Genomic DNA, 23,473 nt, shown 5'->3' with positions numbered 1-23,473 from the left:
AGCTGGTCTCCAACAGAACTGATTCGCAGTTCTGTTTTACTCGTTCCTTAAAACATACGACTCTTTCTGGTGCAAACTGATTTTTATCTTAAGTCTATCCATAGCACTAAGACATTTATGAAATCAGTCTCACGAGTGAGGACAAGTTTTCTTCCCAATCATTTTCTCCCCAGCTTAAGCACACCACTCAATGTGTAGCATTTACAGCGTCACTGTACCCCTTTCCAGACACTTCCTCAGCCTAATGCTTTGCTCACAGCAGTTCCCCTTCCGCCCTCTGATTCCAAGTTCCATCACCAACCAGCATTGTCAACATTTCTGAGCCATTCTGAAGAAGGCAGAAACGGTATTTGGAGGACCCAGCCATGACAAGCTCAACAGAGGCCTGACTCTCAATAGTGTACCCTTAAGGCAACACCTGGTTCCAATTAAGACCACAAACTGAGACCACCCAGGCACCACCCAGAACAGGCCATCCAAAGGAAATTGTTAATGTTCCAACCATTGTAGATGGGATCACCTGCCAGCACACAACCACTGCTTTTTATACTAGGACACTCCTAGACAAATGTCAGCCAATCAGGGGTCCTGAACCTTAGAAATCCCTCACTCCCACCTTTGCTACTACAAAAACCCAACCCAAACTGAGCTAGGACTCTCTGACCACTCCAATACAATGGACATATAGAGAGTCCGAGTTTGTAAACTTGTAAAGATTGCTCTTTGGGCTGAAGAGGGAGGGGGACTTGATTGGGGGAGAGGGAGGGAAATGGGAGGCGGTGGCGGGGAAGAGACAGAAATCTTTAATAAATAAATAAATTTTAAAAAAAAGAAAAAAAGAGAATTTTACATACAGGACTGGGTCTCTTGGTTGGTTTTGGGAGGACTCTGTGATCTGGGCATAACAATAATAAACTAAGCCAAAATATTCATGGGAAGCATTGTTCAGAGAAGAGAGGAACGAAGTACTGTTAGAAATCCAAGCGTGTGACTGACACATGAAGTAGATATAACCACAACTTCACTGCTGTCAGCCGGTGGGATGGGTCCTCTGTTCCCTTCAGAAGCCAGAAAAGCAGCCACTCCCTAGTGTAGTCTTACCAGCTACAATTTTTTTTTGTTGCGCTCAGTTGGCTATGGCTCTGTTCCATCTGAATGTAGTTTCTATACACTTTCTAAAATAACACAGCATCTTTCTTTGTAGACAGAGGAGCTGTACAGTAGCTGCCAAATTCTCCTAAAATGATGTTCTTGCACAACAAAATTCGTAGGCATTATGTTTTCAAAGCATTTTACTGGAAAAGATAAATTTCTAATAATCTTGACATTTTCAGTTAATCTGCTAATATTGTGTGTGTACATATATATGTGTGTATTTTTTTCTTCCTTTTTTTCTAGCACAGAAACAATGTTGGTTGGGGAATATAGCTCATCCTGAGTCCTTTGCAGCAAAGTCAAGCGTTTTTTGTTTTGTTTTTGAGACAGGGTTTTCCTATAGTTTTGGAGCCTGTCCTGGAACTAGCTCTTGTAGACCAGGCTGGCCTCAAACTCACAGAGATCCGCCTGCCTCTGCCTAGCGCTGGAATTAAAAGCTTGTGCCACCACTGCCTGGCTTCAATTGTTCTTAACTTCTAAATTTAGCATGTACAAAGAACCTGAAGCTAGGACTGCTGGGGATTCATTAGACCATGTATGGGAAAATTCCTGATTTCATGAATTTATTCACCTAGTTGGATGAACTCTTTAAATCTTAAGAAAATTTCAGTGCTTATCTACCAGAGGTAAAACACTATAAAAATAATGATGAATATTAAAATTTAAAGTAATTTTCCAATAAAGTTTAAAAAAGCCTCATAAAACTACAACTCATTCTGTACTCTGATAGGCCACTTGTGCAGAAACTTAGGGACATGAGAGAAAACATACAACTTTCCAAATCTCATGAGACTTTAAAAGAACGTTATAACACTGTAGCAGAGTGACAAAAGAGATAAGCATCTAAAAGACTTGAAAAAGTGGAAGGGGAAGAAGTACAGGGTACTAAAATAAACTTAAGTAGGAGGGTAAGTTTTAGTGTTCTATATGACAGTAGGAGGACTATCATTTATAAAAGAACTGGAAGAGAGTTTAGAGGCCTAGATTACAAAGAAATTTCTTTAAAGAGAACGAAATTCTACTTATTCTAATTTAATCATTATGTACTCCATGCATAATTACATGCTAACAATTACCTGCAACGAGACTGGAGGCTTACAGTGTAGTGTAGGCGCTGACTGTTTCCTAGTCAAACTATTTGGTAGGCATGTTAGGGCCAGAATAAAAGTGAAAGAACATACAGCACCCGTAACAGTACCCATACACTACTTGAAATCTGTAAGAATTTTGTTAGCATTCACATTGCTTTGTACAGTTTTCTAATTGCCCAACATACAAGAATATATCATCTTCAGGCTAGGTTATAAATTATATAACAATCAGCAGTATTTCACATTTTTCTACTGCTTTATAGGAAATAAGACATTACTACCGTTTAATAATCAAAATGATAAGAATAGTTCTTTAAAATCTAAATTATGGTTCATAAAACCGTAAGACGGCCATTCAAACCAGACTCCATGAAATTCAAAATAATTTCTCCAAAACTTTTCTTGAGAAAGTTGTATTTTTTTAAATTACATCTATCAAGGCAAATGGTGTTTTCTTATATATACACATTATAAAATGAATAGTTACACTAGTCAACACACCAGCTCACAGTAACCATTTGTGTGTGAAAATTATAGTCTACTACACTGTCTACCAGGTTTCAGGTATGCAAGCTAAGAAAGTTCTGGAGACCTACTGTAAGTAGTGACAGGTGGTACTTCTGCTTTCTGTTTGCCACGGAAGGATAAGGGGTAAAGTTCCAGTGAGTAAACACATTACAGAAGAGTATGTGTATCTGATTCCAGGGTACCATGTGCTAAAACTATAGTGATTTAACTAATCAGGAAACTAGGAAATTTTTAGTATTTTCTTTTTCTTTGTTTTGTTTTTTTTTGAGAAAGGGGTTCTCTGTGCAGCACCGGCTGTCCTGAAACTCGCTCTGTAGACCAGGATGCCTTGAGCTCACTGAGACTTGTCAACTTTTACCTTCTGCAGTATTTTCCTTAGTACACACTAAGAGACAGACATGGTTAACTTCTAGACTTGCAAATTACCACAGTTTATGCACATGTTATCTATGCCTGCATTTATGTAAATAAACTTGAAAAGTGGGCTATACTTAATTTTCTGTTCGTTGTACTTACAAGTCAGTACAAATACAATTGTTCTGATGACTAAAAGATGTGTTACTTACCAAATTTTCTCTTTCAATCCTTTGTTGTTCCCTCTGTCTGTTGAGAGCACTATGATATAACTTAGGGGGATGGCCAATCGATCTTCCGGGAATTGTACTTTTGCTTCCTGGTTTTTCAGCCTGTCTTGACAGTTCTTTCAGAAGCCTCTGATTTTCCCGATCGATCTGTCTCACCTCTTCTCTTGTGAAAGAGTAGTTTTTCCTGGGCATTACAGAAGGCTGCTCAAAGTGATGTTTTTGTGGTCCCTTTTTATCTAACTGCAGAAAAGCTGCAGAAGTAAACAAAAAAAGTGAAAGTGGCTAAGCAAAGTAGCTATGATGGCACATACTTTAATTCTTAAAAGTATAATCTAATAATCTAAGTTAATAGAAGGTATGAAATGAGCTAATGGCTTATTTGTGTAGCTTAGAGTTCTATGTTCTAACTGTGGGCATAAGCTGGTGCACACTAGAGTACTGGCGGTGTCTGCGATGCCAGCTCTTAAGCAGCTGATTCACACAAGCTTTTCTTGCCACACCAGCTTTAACAGCTAGGGACTTTAGGAGCCTCTGCATTGTGTGCTCTGATACAATAATTCAGGTACTCTTTTTGTTAATGGGAGGGCATAATTTTACAGTAACAACAGATGTTCTTGGCAATGACTGAGGGAAACAATGGCAAAAATTCAGACCAGTTAGAATTAACAGCTTAATCTGAAAGTATTACACCATGAAAGCCATAGTTTTAATATTGTTATAGTACTTCTGCTGTGAATGCCAAACATTTTATTTTGTATTAAGTATAAGCTGAAATGAACACATTAGATAAAAGATATTTCTAGCCAAGAAAAAAAATTGCACACTATGATTACCAAATGATTTTTGTTGGGTGGTGGTGGGAACTGAACCCGGGGTCTTGTCCATTCTAGCCAAGCACGGTACTACTGAGCTACGTCCTCTGCCTGAAAAGAATTTTTAACAACATGCTTAAAAAATTGTTATAAAAAGTTTCAGTAAGCATGACTATTACAACCCACTTGTGAAATGCTTCTAAAACCACCGAGTTTGGTGACCGTTCCTACTTCACCATATTCTAAAGTAGTAATATATTTTATCAGATTAACAAGTTTAGTTTTGTTTTGGTTTCATATTTTTAAGAGTTAAGAAAACAACCCATACTATTCTGTGTGTGCATGATCCGTGTTCTCTGGGGGCATGCCAGTGTGCACATGGAGGCCAGAGACACCCTGTGGACGTGGCTCTCTCCTTCCACATCCACGTACATTCCAGGGACTGAACTCGAGTTGTCTGTCTTGTTCAGAAGTGCCCGACAATGCCTACTTGTTATCTCCACAGCTCTTAAAACAGTATCTTTTTAAAGTAATGTTGCTACTTGACTATACACGATTTCTTTTTACATGTCTAGTCTAGCATCTTACTCTGCTAGACAGTGATGTAAACAGAAGAGGTATTTTTAACCTCCATTTTACAATGAGTTTAATCCAATCACTTGGGCAAGTGAGAAAAAAGCAGTAATTTTATTTCTTATATTTATACCAAAGACTACAAAGACTACTGAAGATTATAGAAACAAACAAAACAGATAAAGCAGTAGCTTCCTCAAGAAAAACCAAGGAATTGATAGTTGATAATTAGTGAATGGTAGCTGAAAACCACACCAATGACAAACTTGAGTGACAGACACATGTTCTCAAAGTTTCACATACACTATACATATCAAATTACCTTCCAATACCTATGTTTATATCTGAAAAGGTTTCTAGATTAATTTAGTTATGTTGAGACATACTATTTTAAGGTGTGTGACTTTGTTTATGCTGCATTTGCTATCCCTGTGAACTGGGATTCTTTGCCTGTCTAAAACACCTGATGGTCCAAATAAAGAGCTGACCAGCCAATAGCAAGGCGGGAACAAGCACAGGTGGAGCTGGCAGACAGAGGGTAAATGAAAGGAGAAGTGGGGGAGAACAGGAGAGGAGGACACCAGGGGCCAGTCCCCCAGCCAGCCACATGTCGAGAGTGACAGTAAGATAGATATACAGAAGAAAAGGGAAAAGCTCAGAAGCAAAATGTAGATGGGATAATTTAAGAAAAGCTGGCAAGTAACAAGCCAAGCTATGGCCATTCATAATTAAATAAGAATAAGTCTCCGTGTGTGATTTATTTGGGAGCTGGATGGTAGCCCTCCCAAAAGTCAAAAGAGTAAAACATCACACAATATATCTATATATGAAATTCTATAGAATCTCATTCTAAAGGAAATTAAGCTACATTTCCTAATGACACTTTTTTAAAAGTAAAATAAATAAATAAATAAATAGTTTACCTCATTAAACAATCAAACAACAGCCTCCAAAGGGCAGTATTTAAACTTTTCCTTCATTGAAAACCACAAAACAAGGTACTTATTTACTGAAAACAGGTATTACTATGACATTTTTAAAAAGTGACTCCATGCTGACATAAAAAATATGATCCAATTCTTCTAAATAAAAACATTTAAAAATAAGTTTGAACAAATTCCTTATTTAAGAAATATAAATATTGCAAGTGGGAAAAAAGGAATATAGATATGTAGATGCATCTATCTAAACTTACATATTTACAAATAGTTTTCTCCGAAATTTTCCTTTGAGAAGCAATGCCATACAAGCTCTACGCGTAGCTCTGGGTCTGACTCCTAGTGTCTCACAAAACTGGGTGGCACGTGCTGTAGTGCAATCTGATTCTAGCACTGGGAGGTGGAGGCAGAAGAATTGGAAGTTCAAGGCCATTCTCAGCTACTAGTGAGTTCTAGGCTAGTCTGAAATACATGAACCCATCTCAAAATAACAAAATTAAAATCTGTTCTGTAGACAGTCATGATCTCTACAGAAAAACCCACTATACTTATTTTATATCAGATCCAAATTTACAAGATTAAAAAAAGATTTATATATTTTATGTATATGGTCAGGTCCCAAGACAGATGACTGTGAGCCGCATGTGGTTGCTGGAAGAGCAACTAGTGCTCTTATCTGTTGAGCCTTCTCTCCGGCCCTACAAGATGTCTTATCTGCCTGCCAATTAAAAACTTGCTAGATGAGAAATTTTGTGACATTATTTTGTGTTCCCCTCCTTTGGATTTTTGTAGGCTTCTTATAGCTCTGACCAACAGAGTACTGTCAAAATGGTAAGTTTTAATTCATTTTAAATATAAAATTTTTTCCTTTTTTTGTTTTTTTGAGACAGAATTTCTCTGTATGTACCTTTAATATAAATTTTTAAAGATTCATTTTATTTTTATTTTTTTAATTTTATTTATGAGTATGGGTGTTATGCCTGGTAGGTACCCTGGGAGGCTGGAAGAGAGTGTCAGATTCTCTGGAACTGGAGTTACAGATGGCTGTGAGCTGCCATACAGGTGCTAGGAATCAAATCCATGTACTCTTAAAGAGCAGCCAGTACTCTTAGCCATTGAATCATCTCTAATCCCTAAGATTAATTTTATTTATGTATATGTGTATGTGTGTGTGTTTGCCACATGCATGCAGGTACCCTTAAAGTCTAGCAGAAGTGTAACAGTCCCTGAAGGTGTAGTTACAGGAGGAAGTGAGCTCCCTGATATGAGATCTAGGCCCAGTTTGTGACTTTCAAGCCTAGGGGCTCTGTACACACACACACACACACACACACTTTGTTTGCAGGAATACTTGTGCCTAGAGCTACACATACCTGATAGTAACTTGAGGTTGTCATATGTGAGACCCCAGATCATTAAAAGGAAGCCACATACAGAAACTTCCATCGTATCAGTTAAGACATCTGAGTTGTTGCTTCATACAACTTGAGTTTTGTGATTTGTTATCAGAGCAACAGGTACTAGTACAAGGAAATGAAATTCTACTATGACAAGCCCAAAGTTCATGGCTCGAGGTGTGAAACCTGATGGCAGTTAAGAGCTAGAGGAGCCTGGAGAAAGATGTTAGTAGGGGCTGGAGAGGGGGCTCCATGTTTCAGAGCACTTGCTGCTTTTGCAGGACAGGTCTGGTTATCAGCTGTGGGCTCACAACTATCTGTAACTCCAGTTCTAGGGGATCCAAGCCCCTCTTCTGGACTCCTCTGAGATCTGCATGCACATGTTGCACGCACACATCTGCTTACATACATAAAATGAATCTAAAAAACAAAGGGTTGTTGATGAAGTCAGAGAAAGAACTGACCGATTGTTTAGCAGCATTGTTATGGGGACAAGGAAGATGGGAAAAATTCCTACTGGTGGATTTGGGCTAAGATATTCAAGCAGGACATTGAAAATACAATGGCTTACATTATCCATATAAGACAGGATAGACAAATACAATCTAAAACCAGGAATTGATCAGTTTTCAAAGAAAATACAGAAGCGATGTAAGAGCCAGGACTTACAGGGTTCAGAATAAAACAATTACTCATCCCTTACCTCCCCCAATAGAAGAAGCTCAAGGTACCCAAAGTCTACTCACTGAACCACACCTCTGGAATCTTGCCTGGACCTGGACCGCTGGAAAAGGGAATGCATTTTATATATGGGAGAAACAAGTAGTAGTTGAGATTTTGAAGCTATTTCTATAATTTGACATTTATCTCATTAAGAGGTAGGGCTAGGTTGATGATGCCTCTCAGAAGGTAAGGGTGCTTGTCTAGGGTGCCTGAAACCCTGGTTTCATGGTTAGCACCACATAATACTTTGGCATGGTAGTATATGCTTGTGATCCTAGCTCTGGGGGGCAGAGGGAAGATAGACAGTCTCGGCCATCCTCAGCTACAGCCTGGGTTATATGAGACCGTGTCTTAAGAAACAAAAACAAAAAAGGCAGGGTCTATGTCCCACCACTTTAAGTTTGGGAAGCTTATAACCATTTCTACCAACACAAGGTATAGGGGTCCATGCTTATAATCCCAGCAACTGGGCGGCAGAGACAGGAGGATTACTACAAGTTCAAAGCTAGCCTCGATCTATATAGCAAGTTTTAGGCTGGTCAAGTCTCAAACTAAGACTGTATCTAAAAGAAACCAAGCAAACATAAAGGGATGCTACATGACTCTAGAAGCTAAGACATAAATAGTTCTGGGACTTGTGTATTATTTTCTGGAACGCTCTGCTTGGAACCCTGAGTACCAAGAAGTCTAATTATCGTGAGGCCACCATCTTTGAAGAAGCTAGGCCTCTATGAGGAGACCTAGCCACAGAAAAACTATGACTGAGTTCTTGTGTTTGGTCCAAGTCCAGGTACCTGGCGTGGGTAAACAAGCACTCAGGCAATTCTGCCCCAAGGCCCAGTCACCCCTACTTTTCAGTCTCTCTATCCTACAAGAACTGCGGTAATCTCTTCAGTAGCAATACTTACTGCTTCTTTTCTTTTCTTACATTAAAAACAAATGTATACCAGAGCCAGTACCTGTGAATCAAGGGCAGCCCACATACACAGTTACACTTTTAAAAACTACTTTCTGATTATTCGGTCTGATTTTGAGTCCTCCTTGGTAGCTTGATCTTTATCAATTTATTGTCCAGTTCTGTTTTGCTATATATATAATTTGCTAGTATCATATGTACATATTACTATATCAATATTAGTAATATGTACTTAGTGTACATGGCTTATGTATTAATATAAATACCCCCTCTGTCCCCTTTAGCACCTTTCACAACTTGAAATCTATTTTTATACTAATAGGGCTGATGCTTCTATTTCCTCTTTTTAAAGGAGACATACCTGACATCTCTTCCAAACTTCTTTTTTCATTCTTCCTATTACTATTAAATGCCTTTTGGATTGAATTTTTGTTGATTTATTCTCTTCCAGTATAACTGGTATTTATGGAGTATTACAGTTACCATAACAGACAGTATCTAAAGAATTAGTGTTTTCCCTTTTTGACTGTAGCAAAACAGAAAAAGTCCAAAATTTATCAGGTTATATTTAGATGTACTCTTTGTTCAGTGATAGTACAACTCATTCTCTATAATGCTGTATGTTGGAAAACTAGAACTTATAATCATAAAAAAGTAAAAAGTAAAAAAAAAAAACAACCCTCAGTCTTTCTCCCCTTTGTCTAGACCCTGGAAATGACAATTCTGTCTCCGTGATGTTGACTAGGCTAAAAGGAATCACAAGAATTGTCTGTATGGGTATGTATGTGCTCATGCATCTGCAGGGGTGCGTGTTCATGTGCATGTGTAGGCAAAGGGTCAGCCTGCGGGCTCATTTATTAGGAGCTGCCCACAGTGGGTTTTTGGGACAGGCTCTCTTGCTGAGGCCTGGAGCTCACTGATTTAGGGTAGGCTGGCTGGCCAGTGAGCCCCAGGGCACCTCTTGTTTCTCTCCCCCGTGCTGACTGTTCCACAGAGCACCATGCCTGCCTTTCCAAATGGCTGGGAGAGCTCAGCGAGGGCTTTAGAGAGCTGCTGGCCTGCAGCGGTTCACCTAAGTTTTCGCTTGTTCCAGCCTCCCCCACACTGCAGTGCAGACCAGATAATGCTTCATTTTCAAGACTGAGTTAATATTCCTCGTTTCATTTTTTAACACAACCCCAATGTCTTCTAAATTACAATCTTTTACTTATATTGTTCAGCCTCCCTTCCTACAATTTTTAAGTACAGCCCCATTTTTTTTCTTTTTTAAAAGATTAAGTTAAAAATATTTTCTCAAAGATTTTCTCCAAACTTCAGAATATAACGACTACTACAGTAATAATTTCTAGTTCCAGTTTTTTTTTAGGAGTTCTTAAACTTTTTTGTTTTGGATCCTAAAGGTTGAGGCATCCAAATACCTCCATGGGCTAATATCTACCAATATTTAATATGTAAAAACTCAACAGAACAAAAAAAAATAAACCAAAACTAAAGATATTTACCCGTTCCCCTGTCAGTAACAATAAACTAATTAAATGTCAACATAATATTTCTATTAAAAAATAAAAGAGTCTGTAAGATGGCACAAAAGATAAAGGCTCTTGATGCTGAGCCTGAAAAACTGGGTTTGGTCCACTGGACCCACATAGTAGAAGGAGTGAACCGACTCCCACAAATTGTCCTCCGGCCTAAACACACTTGCTCTGGCACATGTGCCCCTATACCTACACATGCTGGTACACACATACATTAAAATAAAAGTTTGTGGAAGAGTTTAACAGCTGTATCCATTTTAAATGCCTAGCTTACGACAGACGCTGGTTTCTCCCTGCTGCTTCTGCACCGTGTGCTGTCACTGTCATGCAGCTCCTCAAAGAGAATGTATAAAGCCAAGGCAAGGTTACTTTTATTAGTTATAATAGCTTTGTCCTCATAGATCTCTAAAAAATCATTAGCCGGGCTGGAGAGATGGCTCAGAGGTTAAGAGCACTGACTGTTCTTCCAGAGGTCCTGAGTTCAATTCCCAGCAACCACATGGTGGCTCACAACCATCTGTAATGAGATCTGGTGCCCTCTTCCGGCATGCAAGCATACATGGAAGGAATGTTGTATACATAATAAATAAATCTTAAAAAAATCATTAGCCTTGCTTAAAAATGAATCAATTCTCAGTAATAGGGTTATCATAATGATGAAGGCCCTCTGTTGCCTTCAGTTTTTCTCAAATGCTTGGTAATACAAGGTAATGTGTTTGAGGTCTTCACAATGCCAATCTGCCCATAACAAAGAGATGAAACTGTACTGCCAGGCAAGGCGTGCTGGAAGTTGATCACATCAGAATAGGCCTCCTCTCTCTTGACAGCAATGGGTCTGTAGAGCATTTCCCTTAATGCCCTCCATAATACCCACACAGATACCTTAGTGAAAGAAAAACTGTAACTGGTTTCTTCACTATCAATGCTTCCTCAGAATCAACTCTTCCTCTTATAATTTCCTTCTCAAAAGTAGAGATAAAATTTAAAGTTATAAATTTCTAAAATGTTTTTACTTTGCCCTTTCAGAGTCCTTCAAAAGTGATCCAATTTTATATACATGAAGTATGAAATGTATATTTAATCCAGTTCATTCAGCTCCTTAAATGTTTACCAAACATATCAGACTCATGATATAATCTTGTATCAAAATGTGTTTACTGCTCCATTTTCTAAGTCTCTCAATGCTTAGTCAAGGATTTCTATTCCAAGGTTAAATATCTAATTCCAAGACAGTATTTGGACATTGTGAGGAATGGGACTTCCCCAAGTCAACCTCCTTATAGAGCTGAAATTGTACTAATCTCTCAAGGTGTGTTAAAATTATGTTTCTAGTACCAGGCCACACTGATCTATTAGTTTTCGGTGAACAGCACAACTCTCAGTCTAGACTGGACTCTTACAATTATATCAAGTACCACAGCCTATAAAGAGTTACTGTTTAGTTCATGAACATGTCAATAACACCAAAGCCTAAAGCTTTGTGCTTCAGTTCCCAGAATCTCATCTACTTCACTAAGTGCCCAATTCAATACTGTTTCACCATTCCACTGACTACACTGAGGTATTTGTATATACCCTTTTATTAATCTTTATTAATATCTATTTATATTCAGTAAGCAACAATCTTACTAACCACTATTTTACACTGTTTACTACATGGCAATTTGTGAATTTTTTTTACTCAAAACTCATTACAGGAAATGGTAAGTTCTTCTCTTGAAAATGTTTACATTGGGAGGACACAGTGTGCTGAACTCCAGTCTCAGCTGTTTGCTGTCAGGATCATGTTCTACTAGAAGATTTTAAACACGTTCTGCATTGGCGTGATCATCTTTCCTACATTAAGGGGATTGATCTTGCAAGCAGAGAACACTATGGAACAAACAGATGAGTCAAAGCAGCCTAGAAAAGCCCGTCTGGGGAATGTGAAAGTGATGGAGTATAAGATGAACAAAGAAAGGCACAAGTGGGGATCAACTGTATCAAGCCCAAGGTTTAGGTGCATGGTGGAAAATACAGAAAAGTTTCGAGGATCTGAAAAGCTTCATGCTGTAAACTGAGCATGAATAATAATTTTGGAAAACTAAAGATGTTGCTTATACAACTGAAAAATAGTTTGCAATGTTTTACTATAAAGACTTTCTTGGAGGACTATTATTCATGGAGTCCACCAGTAAATATTCTACTTAGCAAAATGTCCCCTTTGTTCCTCTGCCTTTGTTACAAGACTTTAACTCCAGCCCTCAGAATTCAGAAGCAGGAGGATCATAAAAGCTCATGGCCAGCCTAGGCTATACAGACCCTGTCACAACAAAAGGCCAGAAGAGCTACTGCAAGTTTCTTACAGCAGGACTTGCCACTATACAGAGAAAAACTGGATTTTGCTTCTACATTTCATACTGAAAATTTTCCATGGTATTTTAACTGTAATTGTGGAAAGTGCTCAGGAATTGGGGGATGGTAATCATTGTTCTTACTTAAAAACTAGGTATATATAGATTCTTAGCATCCAGCTCAGTTTTAGAATAAGTTTATATGGTAAGAAGGACGCTGTATCTATTTTTTTCAGGGTTCTTTATTTTTGTATGTATGGGTGTTTGCCCACAATGTATGTACATGCACCACGTATATGCAGTTCCTAACAATGCCAGAAGAGGGTGCTGGATCTCCTGGAACTGTAGATAGAGATGGTTATGAACATATGATCATGGGTGTGTTGGGAACCAAACCTAGGTCCTCTGGCAAGAGCAGCAAGTGCTTTTAATCACTGAGCCATCTCTCCAGCTCTTGTTTCTCAACTGTTTTTGTTGTCACACACATCATAGTATGCGTGGAGAAAACAGATAGGAACTATGATCCTCCAGGAAGTAGAGATGCAATCAGCACTGGCAGGGTTAATTGTTTAGCTGTCTGGGTTCTACTTTTACCATATACATTTGAATGAGATTCTAGGGTGATCTATACACACCCTGAAGTCCGAGGAACTGCAGTGAACAAACCTAATTGCCCCACTTTGCACCTATTTCTACCTTCTTCCTCCGTCATAGACCTTGGGCCTTCCAGTTGCCTGCCCTAACTCCAGCAGGAGTGTGATTGGCTTTGGGTATCTCTCCCCTGGTCAATGACTGGTTCAGGAATGAAGAGTGTAACTAAGTCAATTTGTGAAAACAGAACTAAGTGCGCATTGTCTGGAGATCCTTCTTTAAAAGATTCTTGCACTCCGAGAGCTAGAGGAAGTGTTTCTCTGGACACTGCCATGTCTGAAGGTGAACGGTGTAAACCAGGGCAGATGCTTACTGCTAGCTCAAGAATAAAGACAGAACTGCCTCAGAAGAGTGGTAGCATTCTGAGTTTGAGAGGAATTGAAAACTAGTCCAAATTTCTGGACCTAATTGATTATCTTTGCAATTATCTGACAATTCAAATAATATTCAAAGTGTCTTATAACATAATAGAATATATCTGGCAAGTTATTACAATGTCAATTATCTCAAAGACATTGACTACAAAAATCCATGCACATTTATAGCATATATGTTTAGTTTCTAATATTCAAACTTAATATACAGAATTTCAAAAATTACCTTTCAGCATATGATTAAGGTCCATGGTGTCATGTAAGACTTTCTGTTTGGATCTATGGTCTAGATTTGCATCGAACACTGATGATTTTGGAGCAAAATTCTGCCCTTGCTTTTCTTTCCTTCTGGCTGATTTCAGAGGTCTTGGCTCATGTTTTAAAGGCTCCACATCCTCATACACATCCCGGCTCACATTTTCTTGCCTTTTAACTTTTACTTTCTGATCATGTGACGTGCCTAGTTCAAACGACTGGATAGGGCTGATGTCTGGCGTTGACAAAGGAGTTACGTCTGTTATAGCATCCTCTGATTCCTCATTGTAGTTACCAGCTTTTGGTTTAGCACTTGCAGGCTGTGTACTCACTGATTTTCTTCCTGATTTACACCTCTGTTTTGGTGACGAGAGGGTTACACCAGAAGCATGTTTCCTTGATGATGAGCGTGAATCAGATTTATGGGTTTCGGATCCTGTATCTGAGCAGTCTGAACTTGACCTTGAAGATGAGGAAGACAAAGAAGAGGAGGAACTGATTTTGGAATACTTTTTATTTGCGTTTTTTTTTAAGTTGTTGGAGGGCTTAGCTGACTTGGCCCTCACATGGAATTTTTTCCCATCGTCACTGCTTTCCTCTCCATCTGTGTAGTAATCATCCTCACCTTTTACAATTTTAGGAATTCTATTTGCAACAGACAAGTGTAATTTATGTCCTTTTGCATCATCACACGATTTTTTTGATCTTGAAGAAGCAGTCGACAACGAGGAACTTCTTGATTGTGTAGGATCATTTTCTACATGGTATTCCTTTGAGGAAACTTTTGCTTTTCTTTCATTTCCTTTCTGAGTAAGGTAATTTTCCTTTGTTTTGATTCCAAGTTCCAAGTTCACATTTTCGGTATCATTATCTATTCTCTCTTTAAGGTCATCATCTTGTATTTCAAATTTCAAGTTTACATTTTTGGTGTCCTTATCTATTCTTTCCTTAAGGTCATCATTTTGCTTGTCAAAAACTAAATTACTGTCACACTTTTTTGCATCTTCAAAATCACTGTCAAAGAAAGAATGGTCCACTTCACCTTCTGATATATCTCCATATCGATCCATGATGTCAAAAGTATATCTGAAAAGAAACGTTCAACCATCAGACCGGAGTAATTTCTAAATATGTTTTATTTTTATTTTCCAAAATGAGAAATGTTGGCAGTACAAAAAGAGAACTATCGGCTAGGCAGTGGTGGTGCACATCTTTAATTCCAGCACTTAGGAGGCAGAGGCAGACAGATCTCTGTGAGTTCAAAGCCAGCCCAGTTACAGGACAGCCAAGGCTACACAAAGACATCCTGTCTCAAAAAGCCTCCATCAAGAAAGAGAGAGAACTATTAAAAATAAAAGAAGTTTGTGAGGTCATTATGGGGTCCTTGGGATTATACCAATAGTCTCAGAGCTCACAAGAAAACAAGAGATCATTGGGGAAGGCATATCACAAACAGCAGTATCTTAGCCCAAATGAAACCTCCCTTCTGCACAGTATAAATTAGAGTTTAAATGAGGAAAGACAGGCTTTTAGCCATTTATTTATTTTGTCACTAGGACAAAACACCAAAACAAAACAACTCAAGGAACTATTTATTTTAGCTCATGATTTGCTCCTCCACGGAGCCAAGAAGCAGAGCAAAGGTACACGACAGGCCCTTCCATGACACCCCCAGTCAGTCATCTCCTTACTTTCATCAGGCGTCATTCTTCAATTGCTACCACCAACCCAACAAATCCATTGTTAGGGAAAAGCTCTGCTGATTGAACTGTCCCTGGACGTGGCCTCACAGACACACTCAGGTGTGCTTTGTTAATCTCTCCCAGGCATCTCTCAATCAAATCACACTGCTAATCACGGTTAATCATCATAGTTGATACTAGCATCAGCTAAGCCACTTCAATCACCAATTAATCTGATGGTAATAATGTGACATAAATCAGTGAGCTTCAGCATTTTACTACTTGCTGATCACCCTATTCTGTTCTCTTACTGCAGATATTGAATCGAAGCACACAGAGCTGTGACTTCTATTAAATTCTCTAGCCCCCCCTTATTCTCATTGAGCAAGAGAAATCCCCAAGATACAAAAACAGGCTATACAGGTGGCTTCCAAATAAATTTCTGAGTATTTGATCACAAGCTATAATGTAATGCACGAAATACCACCACAGACTATACATGACTCACTGCATCAAAGGGGGTCTGGTATGAGACACTTTGCAACTGTTGGTCATCTGTCTAAGATCAAAAAACACATGAAATTCAACATCAGAGGAAATAAATTAACTTCTAAATAGACATTGTTTGTATGGAGTAAGGACACTGTTTTGTTACTTAAATTACTGGATGTATAGGCTTATGCACATAAACAATGATTTTAAAAGTTCAGGTAAAATATCTTACTACCCCAACCCAATCAGACTAAACTGAAAAGATTACTATAAAGCTATAGTCTTTACAAAGTATTTCTTCACTCTGTTATCATGGTGACCTAAAAGCAGTATAGTGTTATTAGTGATAATCTTAGTTTAGTCTTCAGTTTCCAATCCTACCCTCCATTAAAAACAAACCCCGCAAAAACGTAAAAGGAAGAAGTTGTAGAGTCAATTCAATGAATAAGAGCACTTAGTGCTCTTTCAGAGGACCCAGATTCTCAGCACCCACGTGATGGTTGTAATTCTAGTACAGGGAGATCCATATCCTCTTCTGGCCTCCACAGACACTGGGCACTAGGCATACACATGGTGCACACACATGCCTTCAATCAAAATACCCAGTCACATACACACATAAATAACAAGACAAAGAGTCCCTGGCAGCTGATGTTATTACTGGAAGCAAAGAATCAGCATCTTACCGTAGCCTTTGAACTGTTAGCATAATAATCAGATAAGCCTGTAGTAATGGTAATGAAACCAAGGAGACAGTTAGTTTGCTCTTGTGAAAGAAAACTTAACACGCAGCTTAAGGGAGGTTGGTTCATGATCCAGCACAAAAAGGGAGGATGCAAAGCAGAGCTGCACATCTCATGGTAGAAAGAAAGCAAAGAGGCTGCAGCTGTAGGCTCTCCCCTCTCGCATTCCATCAGGGTCAATCCTTTAAGCCAGTGGGATGCTACTACCCACATGCATGATGATTCCCCTCCCCCCCAACCACCTCCAGAATGTCCTCACAATTACATTCTGAGGTATTTTTTAAAACTAATCTAGGCACTTATCAACTCAATTAAATTGATAAGTTCAACCATCTCAAAATTTAAAAGGGCTGACACTGTACAAGTTCAGTGTTTCAAGTTCATATATATATGAAAACTTCAGCAGGAACTCTTAAGCCCACAATAAAATTAAAAAATGGACAAATAAGTGTTATATTGAAAAACAGACATACAAACGTTTCGATTATTAATAAGGAGCCAACCAGGCAAGCAGGTACAAATTTAAATTATAATTAATTCCAGCACAGTAAATTGGGCACTAGAAGATTATGTAATGTGTATCTACAGAAGACAGGACACACTGAATAAATTATATTTACTATTGCGTGGCCCTACAGCCCAAGGAAAGACACAAAATAAAGAATGGAAACCAGGTAATGGCGCATGTGGTGCATGTCTTTAATCCAAACACTTGAGAGGCAGAGGCAGGTAGATCTCTGTGAGTTCGAGGCCAGCCTGGTCTATAAAGTGAGTTCCAGGACAGCCACAGAGAAACAACAAAAAAGTATGAAAATAATTTAAGAAGTAATAAAATTTCTATCATTAACAATGTCAAAGTAAGTATGTGTATTCACACATTTTATTAGAAGAGTAACTTCTCCTGTTTAGAAGTCTTCTTATATATTAGAAATAAATTTTGTTTTTTTGCTTTGTTGAGGCACAGTCTCACTCTGTGGCCTTGCCTGGTCTGAACTTGCTATGTGGACCAGGCTGGTCCCAAACTCAGAGACTAGTTTACTTCGGCCTCAGGAAAAAGGGATTAAAGGCATGTGCAACCATGCCCAGCTAGTCATAAATTTTAATTCATTTACTTATTTACAATTTTCAGTGTTGAGGATTAAACCTGAGGTCCTAGACATGCTAGATAAGCTCTCTGCCACTGAGCTACACTTCCTGCCCTTAGACTTGTAAAATGTTGACTGTAACCTATGTTTAAATGCTTTAGGGAATCTGATTGTTAAATCTGTAATTTTTAAAATATTTCATCTTTTTTCTTTTTTTAAAAGATTTTATTTATTTATTTATTTATTACGTATGCAGCATTCTGCCTCCCTGTATGCCTGCAGGCCAGAAGAGGGCGCCTGATCTCATTACAGATGGTTGTGAGCCACCATGTAGTTGCTGGGAATTGAACTCAGGTCCTCTGGAAGAACTATCAGTGCTCTTAACCACTGAGTTATCTCTCCAGCCCATAAATCTGTAATTTTATAAGCAATGTGTAAGTGTTTAGAATGATTTCCTTGGCTAGATTTATAACTGTAACTTGTTAGGTATTTGAAATACTTAAACATGAAATATAAGTTAAATTATGGTGATAAGCAGGTTCACAAATGTCACATATAATGTCCAGGAAATTTTGATATTTTATAACCTAAGTAAAGATTAATAGAAGTACAAATCAGCAAAAGTCTAGCACAAACCTAGATCCAAACAGAAGTGAAGACCATTAAAAAGCATCATGCTACAAAATTTATAGTTGATAAAATTCAAGACCCTAGTTTCAAGATGTGAGTGTAGAGTAATGTCTCCTTTAGGAATTAACAATTCAAACTGTCAGAGGAGGACTGAAAGTGAAGGTTAGAGGTAGAGATCTTGATGCCCAGCAGAACCCCTCACATATCGAGGGCAGTTTTAGCTCTCTACTTATCTGTATAGACATCAAACTCTGTTCTCAAATAATTTATAAAATTAAAATTTGATTTTTAAAAGATAAAGGTATGAATCCCCTTTATTCCTTATCAAAAAATTTCAGCAAATGTAGATTATATGCTTTAGCTATACATTATTTTTTTGGATATATTTTTCATCAGGAATTTGCAATTTTGATATTTTATAACCTAAGTAATAGGACACTCACATCTTGTCCTCCCGAAACAAGGTAAATATTCCAGGGTCACTTTAACAAAGGAAGCATGGAATCAAGGGCAAAGGAATGGAGACTTTTCTATTCAGAAAGATTTAAACTTATCAGTACAAAAATATCGATTGCTGCTTTAAACTAACTTTATGAATAGTAGTTCTTGTAGTAGAAGTCAGGTGAAGTCCCACCAAGTATTTTAAATAAATTTCAATGACTTGATATTTAAGATTAGAGATTTAATGTTTTCTTTACTACAAATATGATGTCTATGACCTGAGGTACAGAGTTGTTGTCTAGAGTCTTTGTATAAGGCACAGAGACACCCAGGATAGCCATACAAACAGCAAAACATGGTGTGTGTGCTTGTGCATGTGTCTGTATATGCGCACATGTATACCTGAGTGCAGTACCTGTGAAGTCCCATAGGGTGCGTCTGAGTGTATCGACCTATAACTAGAGTTACAGGCTGCTGTGAGATGCACCACGTAGTTCTGGAAGAGCAATGCAGGCTGTTAACCACTGAGCCATCTCTCTAGCACCTGAAAAGGTTCTAAAAAGACATTTGACAATTTGTTCAGAGACATAAATGAGCCATAAACTCTTTGAATCACAACTTCATTTGCAGATGCTTATAAAGATAAAAACATAAAAAGTAGAAATGGGCGTAATCACAGAATTACTTGTAATACACTAAAAACTGCATACGGTAAAATTATTATTTCATTAACTATTTAGATCCCAGGCCAGCAAACTACTACTCAGGACCAACTCTGGCTTGTTATATTTATGCAGACGGTTTTACTGGAACACAGTTCTATTCATGGGTTTATGTACTGCCTCAGACAGCTTTCCCATTACAACTTCAACATTTACTACGTAATTTACTTGCAAAGTTTGTAGAACTGGTAATATATATATGTATATATATATGAAAAATACATATATAGTTACCTGTAGTTAGTATATATAAATGAAAAAATACATATACAGTTACCTGTACTGGAAGAATAACATGTACATATTTTAAATACGAAGTTGAGGAGACAAATCATAAGTTGACCTGCTAGAAGAGATTCCACTGGATTTTTAACATTTCCCACTGCTATAATGACTACAGTGTAGGTACAATAATAAGAGGAAATATGCTTAGTGTGTGAAAAAGGATAAACTGAGTCAGGCATGCCAGGCTTAAAGCTTTGTTATGGGATATTTGTTCGCACTGACAATCCAAAACTGCTAATAAAGTTAAACCTTGAATCATGGGCGGAGTCCACGACTGGCTAACTAGAATTACCATAGAGATTTTGGAGGGTAAATAGAGAGGTACAGGGAGAGATGATAGGTTTCCTTCATAGAAAACTTCTGCATAGCCTTGAGAATGGCTATCATCTGGTGGTCCTTCTTGTATAGTAACTGGATAAACTAAGCTGGTTTTTTAATAACCTTGGGCCCCTCCTCTTCAGTTTCATCATGCGATGGTGTGGTTGTGGTGGTTTTGTTTGTAATCTAACAAATAAAACTTGCCTGAAGATCAGAGTACAGAGCTAGCCACTAGTTATCTGTAGAGGCCAGGCAGTGCCACACACCTTTACACAGGCAGTGCTGGGAAGGTGGACAGAAAGGGATGTGGCTGGGAGGAGAGCAATAGAAGGCAGGAGAGGAAGTGCATTTCATTCAGTCTGAACATCTGTAGAGACAGGATTTGCCTCTTTGGTTCTGAACATCTGTAGAGACAGGATTTGCCTCTTTGGTTCTGAGGATTCTGTGGAGGTAAGAACTCTAGTGGCTGGCTTCTTCTCTGATCTTTCAGCATTTACCCCGATATCTGACTCTGGGTTTTTCTTATTAAGATCAATGAGAAATCATGCTACTTAGGTTCTGCTCTAAAATTCCTCTGTGTGAACAGCACCTGAAGTTGTCCTTTGGGTCTCTACACACAAGCTGGCTTTTCCATTAATTTCCAGGGCCCAACAGCAGAACGAGAAGATAACAAAAGATTTGTCAAAAACTTTGCCTACAGTAGTCTCCTTATCATGCCAACTACCAGCGAGGCTGAATTAAGAGATCACTTGAGCTCTGGCGCTAGAGACCAATGGCCCCTGAAACATGTAAAGAAGAGGGGATGGGGTGAGGAGGAGGTGGTACCATTCTTACCAGACCAGGAGTTCCTGATGTCTTGTTCACCTTTACATTCCCAATGTCTAAAAAAGATCTACAAAAATTAGGCAAACATTTAGAGAATGTCTATCCCACAAAGGAGTCTAGAGACTTAAGACTCAGCCCAGGTTCTTGCTCCTTGCTTCCTATGCAAAGCAAATCAAACTACCAGCTTTTTAGCTTACTTGATAATTTTCTTGTTAAGAGGTGGCCCACTTCATAGTGCACGTGATATTTCTGAGGTGGTGTTTACACTGTGTTTCTGGTAAGAGCAGCCGGTGACTTGACTTAACTTCCAGGAAAACTTATATGACAGTCTCACCCGTTAGCAGTTCTTCTGCTAAAATTTACATCAAAGTTGCTGCACTTCAGTTTACAATGATGGTCTTACAGGATAGTTAAGATTATCTTACAACACACCAGGAAAGGATTTTGACAGTTCGTCGACCATTATAACCCTCTGGTGGATCCATACAGGTGTCTGTCAAAACTACCTGGAAGTTTCTTGGACACTGACTCACACAGAGCTAGAAATAGAAATAATGCTTTCACTGGATCTGTGAGTTAGAGGCCAGCCTAGTCAACAGCGCTAGCTCCAGAACAGCTAGGGCTGTTGTGCAGAGAAATCTTGTCTCAAAAAGCAAAAAAAAAAAAAAAAACCCCAACCAAAAAAAAAAAAAAAAAACCCAAAAAACAGTGCTTCCACAATACACCAGATACATAAATAACCTGGAATTAAAAGATGTCATTTTGCACATTTGTGATAGTCCTCATCTGTTGAGATATATATTACAGGGCCCCAATTTGGGTTTGCAAAAATCTTGGCTCAAACTGTACACCTGTTTTTCAAGAATTTGAGGCTTTGTCCACGACCCCATTAAGTACCCTCTCCAGACTCTGGGACGTAGAAGTCAAAAGTCTGTGGGTTCGGGTTCAAGAACCCACAGAGGGGCAGCAGTGGCCACAGCTGAGGGGGGCTCGGACCCCGCCACCACGCCACCTCCCGCGTCCGGCGGGCCGGGCTACCGTTTCCACGGGAGGAGGGCTGGTGCCCCCGCCCGCCGTTCCTGTAGCGGTTACCACGCCGCCCGCGGGGCTGGCGAGGCCTGGGTGGCGGCGCCGAGTGCTGAGGACAGCCTGCGACCTCCCGCGGAGGCGCGGTGGTACCCACCCCGGGTGCTCGCCTCCGTCGGGTCGGGCTCCGAACCGGGGAAACGGACCCCGATCGCTGGGGAGGGACGGTGGCCCGCCCGCTGCGGACCGACCGGATGCGGAAGCCCGCGAGCCGCTCACCTGGGAACTGCGACCGCTACAGACTCTCGCGCCGAGACGGGCGTTCCGGTCCTCACTTGCCCTGCGCACGCGCTGCCACGCCTCCACCGTTCTCCCTCCTCGGAGCCTAACCGAAGTGCGCGCGTGCGTGAGCGCCGGCGGGAGCTTCCGGGGACCGAGTGAGCGGAAGAGGAAAGGCGGGGAGGTTGGGGAGCCGAGTCTCTGCTGAAGAGGGTCCCGGCCTCGCTCCAGGCGTCGGTAGATCCCGGAGACCTCGTTACAGAGATCAGGCCCTCGCAGCAGGAGCGACAACTTCTCGGCGGGGCCTCGCGAGGACTGGCACGCGTGTGGGAAGAAGCCAACCAAGGCTTCCCGTCTGTCCAGGGCATCATCGGTTCGCTTACCCACGACGCAGCGGTAGGTCTAGACATCCCGACGATTTCCTACAAAGAATCGCTGTAATCTTGTACTTCTGTAACAAGACGACAATAATAAAAGTAGAGGGCGACTGTGTCTTTGTGGTATTTTATTTCAGCAAAGCTCTGTTCACACAAACCAGTCGTGGTGGCGCATGCCTTTAATCTCAGGAGAAATGGGAAAGGAATCAAGGCCAGCCTGGACTACCTAGCGACTTCCAGGTCAGCCAGGGCTTTATTGTGAGACCAGTGTCAAAGAAAAAAATAATGCAATTCAAGCAAAGTTAATGTGCACCAGGGGCAGACAACCTAAGAATGGAGTCTGACAATGGTGGCGCATGCCTTTAATCCCAGCACTGGGAGGCAGAGGCAGGCAGATCTCTGTATGAGTTCGAGGCCAGCCTGGTCTACAAGAGCTAATTCCTGGACAGGTTCCAAAGGTACAAAGAAACCCTGTCTCAAACCTCCCCCCCCAAGGAAAAGTAAGGCCCTTCAACTGATGATGGAGGTGCACGTTCTGCAATCTAAAAACGTTCTCTACAGACTATTGAGTGCCTTGATTTCTTGTTGTTGAACTTCCATTCTGTTATAGGATTTGTGCCATAGAAGGGTTGTGTGATGTGGGGAGGAGTCAGTGAGCCAAGGAATGCATGCAGCTCCGGAAAGCCAAAGAGAAGGAGGAAAT

General features: G+C 39.7%; 1 protein-coding gene across 4 annotated transcripts in view; it reads right to left on the bottom strand.

Annotated features, from left to right (window-relative positions):
• Cfap97 (cilia and flagella associated protein 97) overlaps positions 1 to 22,873 on the bottom strand; it is a 30,231-nt gene extending 7,358 nt beyond the window's left edge. The window contains exons 1-5 of one of the 4 annotated variants that reach the window (XM_013352044.2): positions 22,394 to 22,431; positions 21,098 to 21,155; positions 13,837 to 14,951; positions 4,192 to 4,281; positions 3,341 to 3,609 (exon numbers count right to left, since the gene is read on the bottom strand). In XM_013352044.2, coding sequence (XP_013207498.1) covers positions 3,341 to 3,609; positions 4,192 to 4,281; positions 13,837 to 14,935 — 1,458 coding nt within the window. In that variant the 5' untranslated portion in view covers positions 14,936 to 14,951; positions 21,098 to 21,155; positions 22,394 to 22,431. The other 3 variants (XM_013352043.2, XM_013352045.1, XM_005362579.2) reach the window with 3 other exon arrangements.
• Positions 22,874 to 23,473: the final 600 nt, after the last annotated feature.

Source organism: Microtus ochrogaster, linkage group LG7_11 (assembly GCF_000317375.1).
Source record: "Microtus ochrogaster isolate Prairie Vole_2 linkage group LG7_11, MicOch1.0, whole genome shotgun sequence".
Lineage (NCBI taxonomy): Eukaryota > Metazoa > Chordata > Mammalia > Rodentia > Cricetidae > Microtus > Microtus ochrogaster.
Note: the sequence above shows the minus strand (reverse complement) of the source record. Positions and strands in the feature narration are given on the sequence as shown.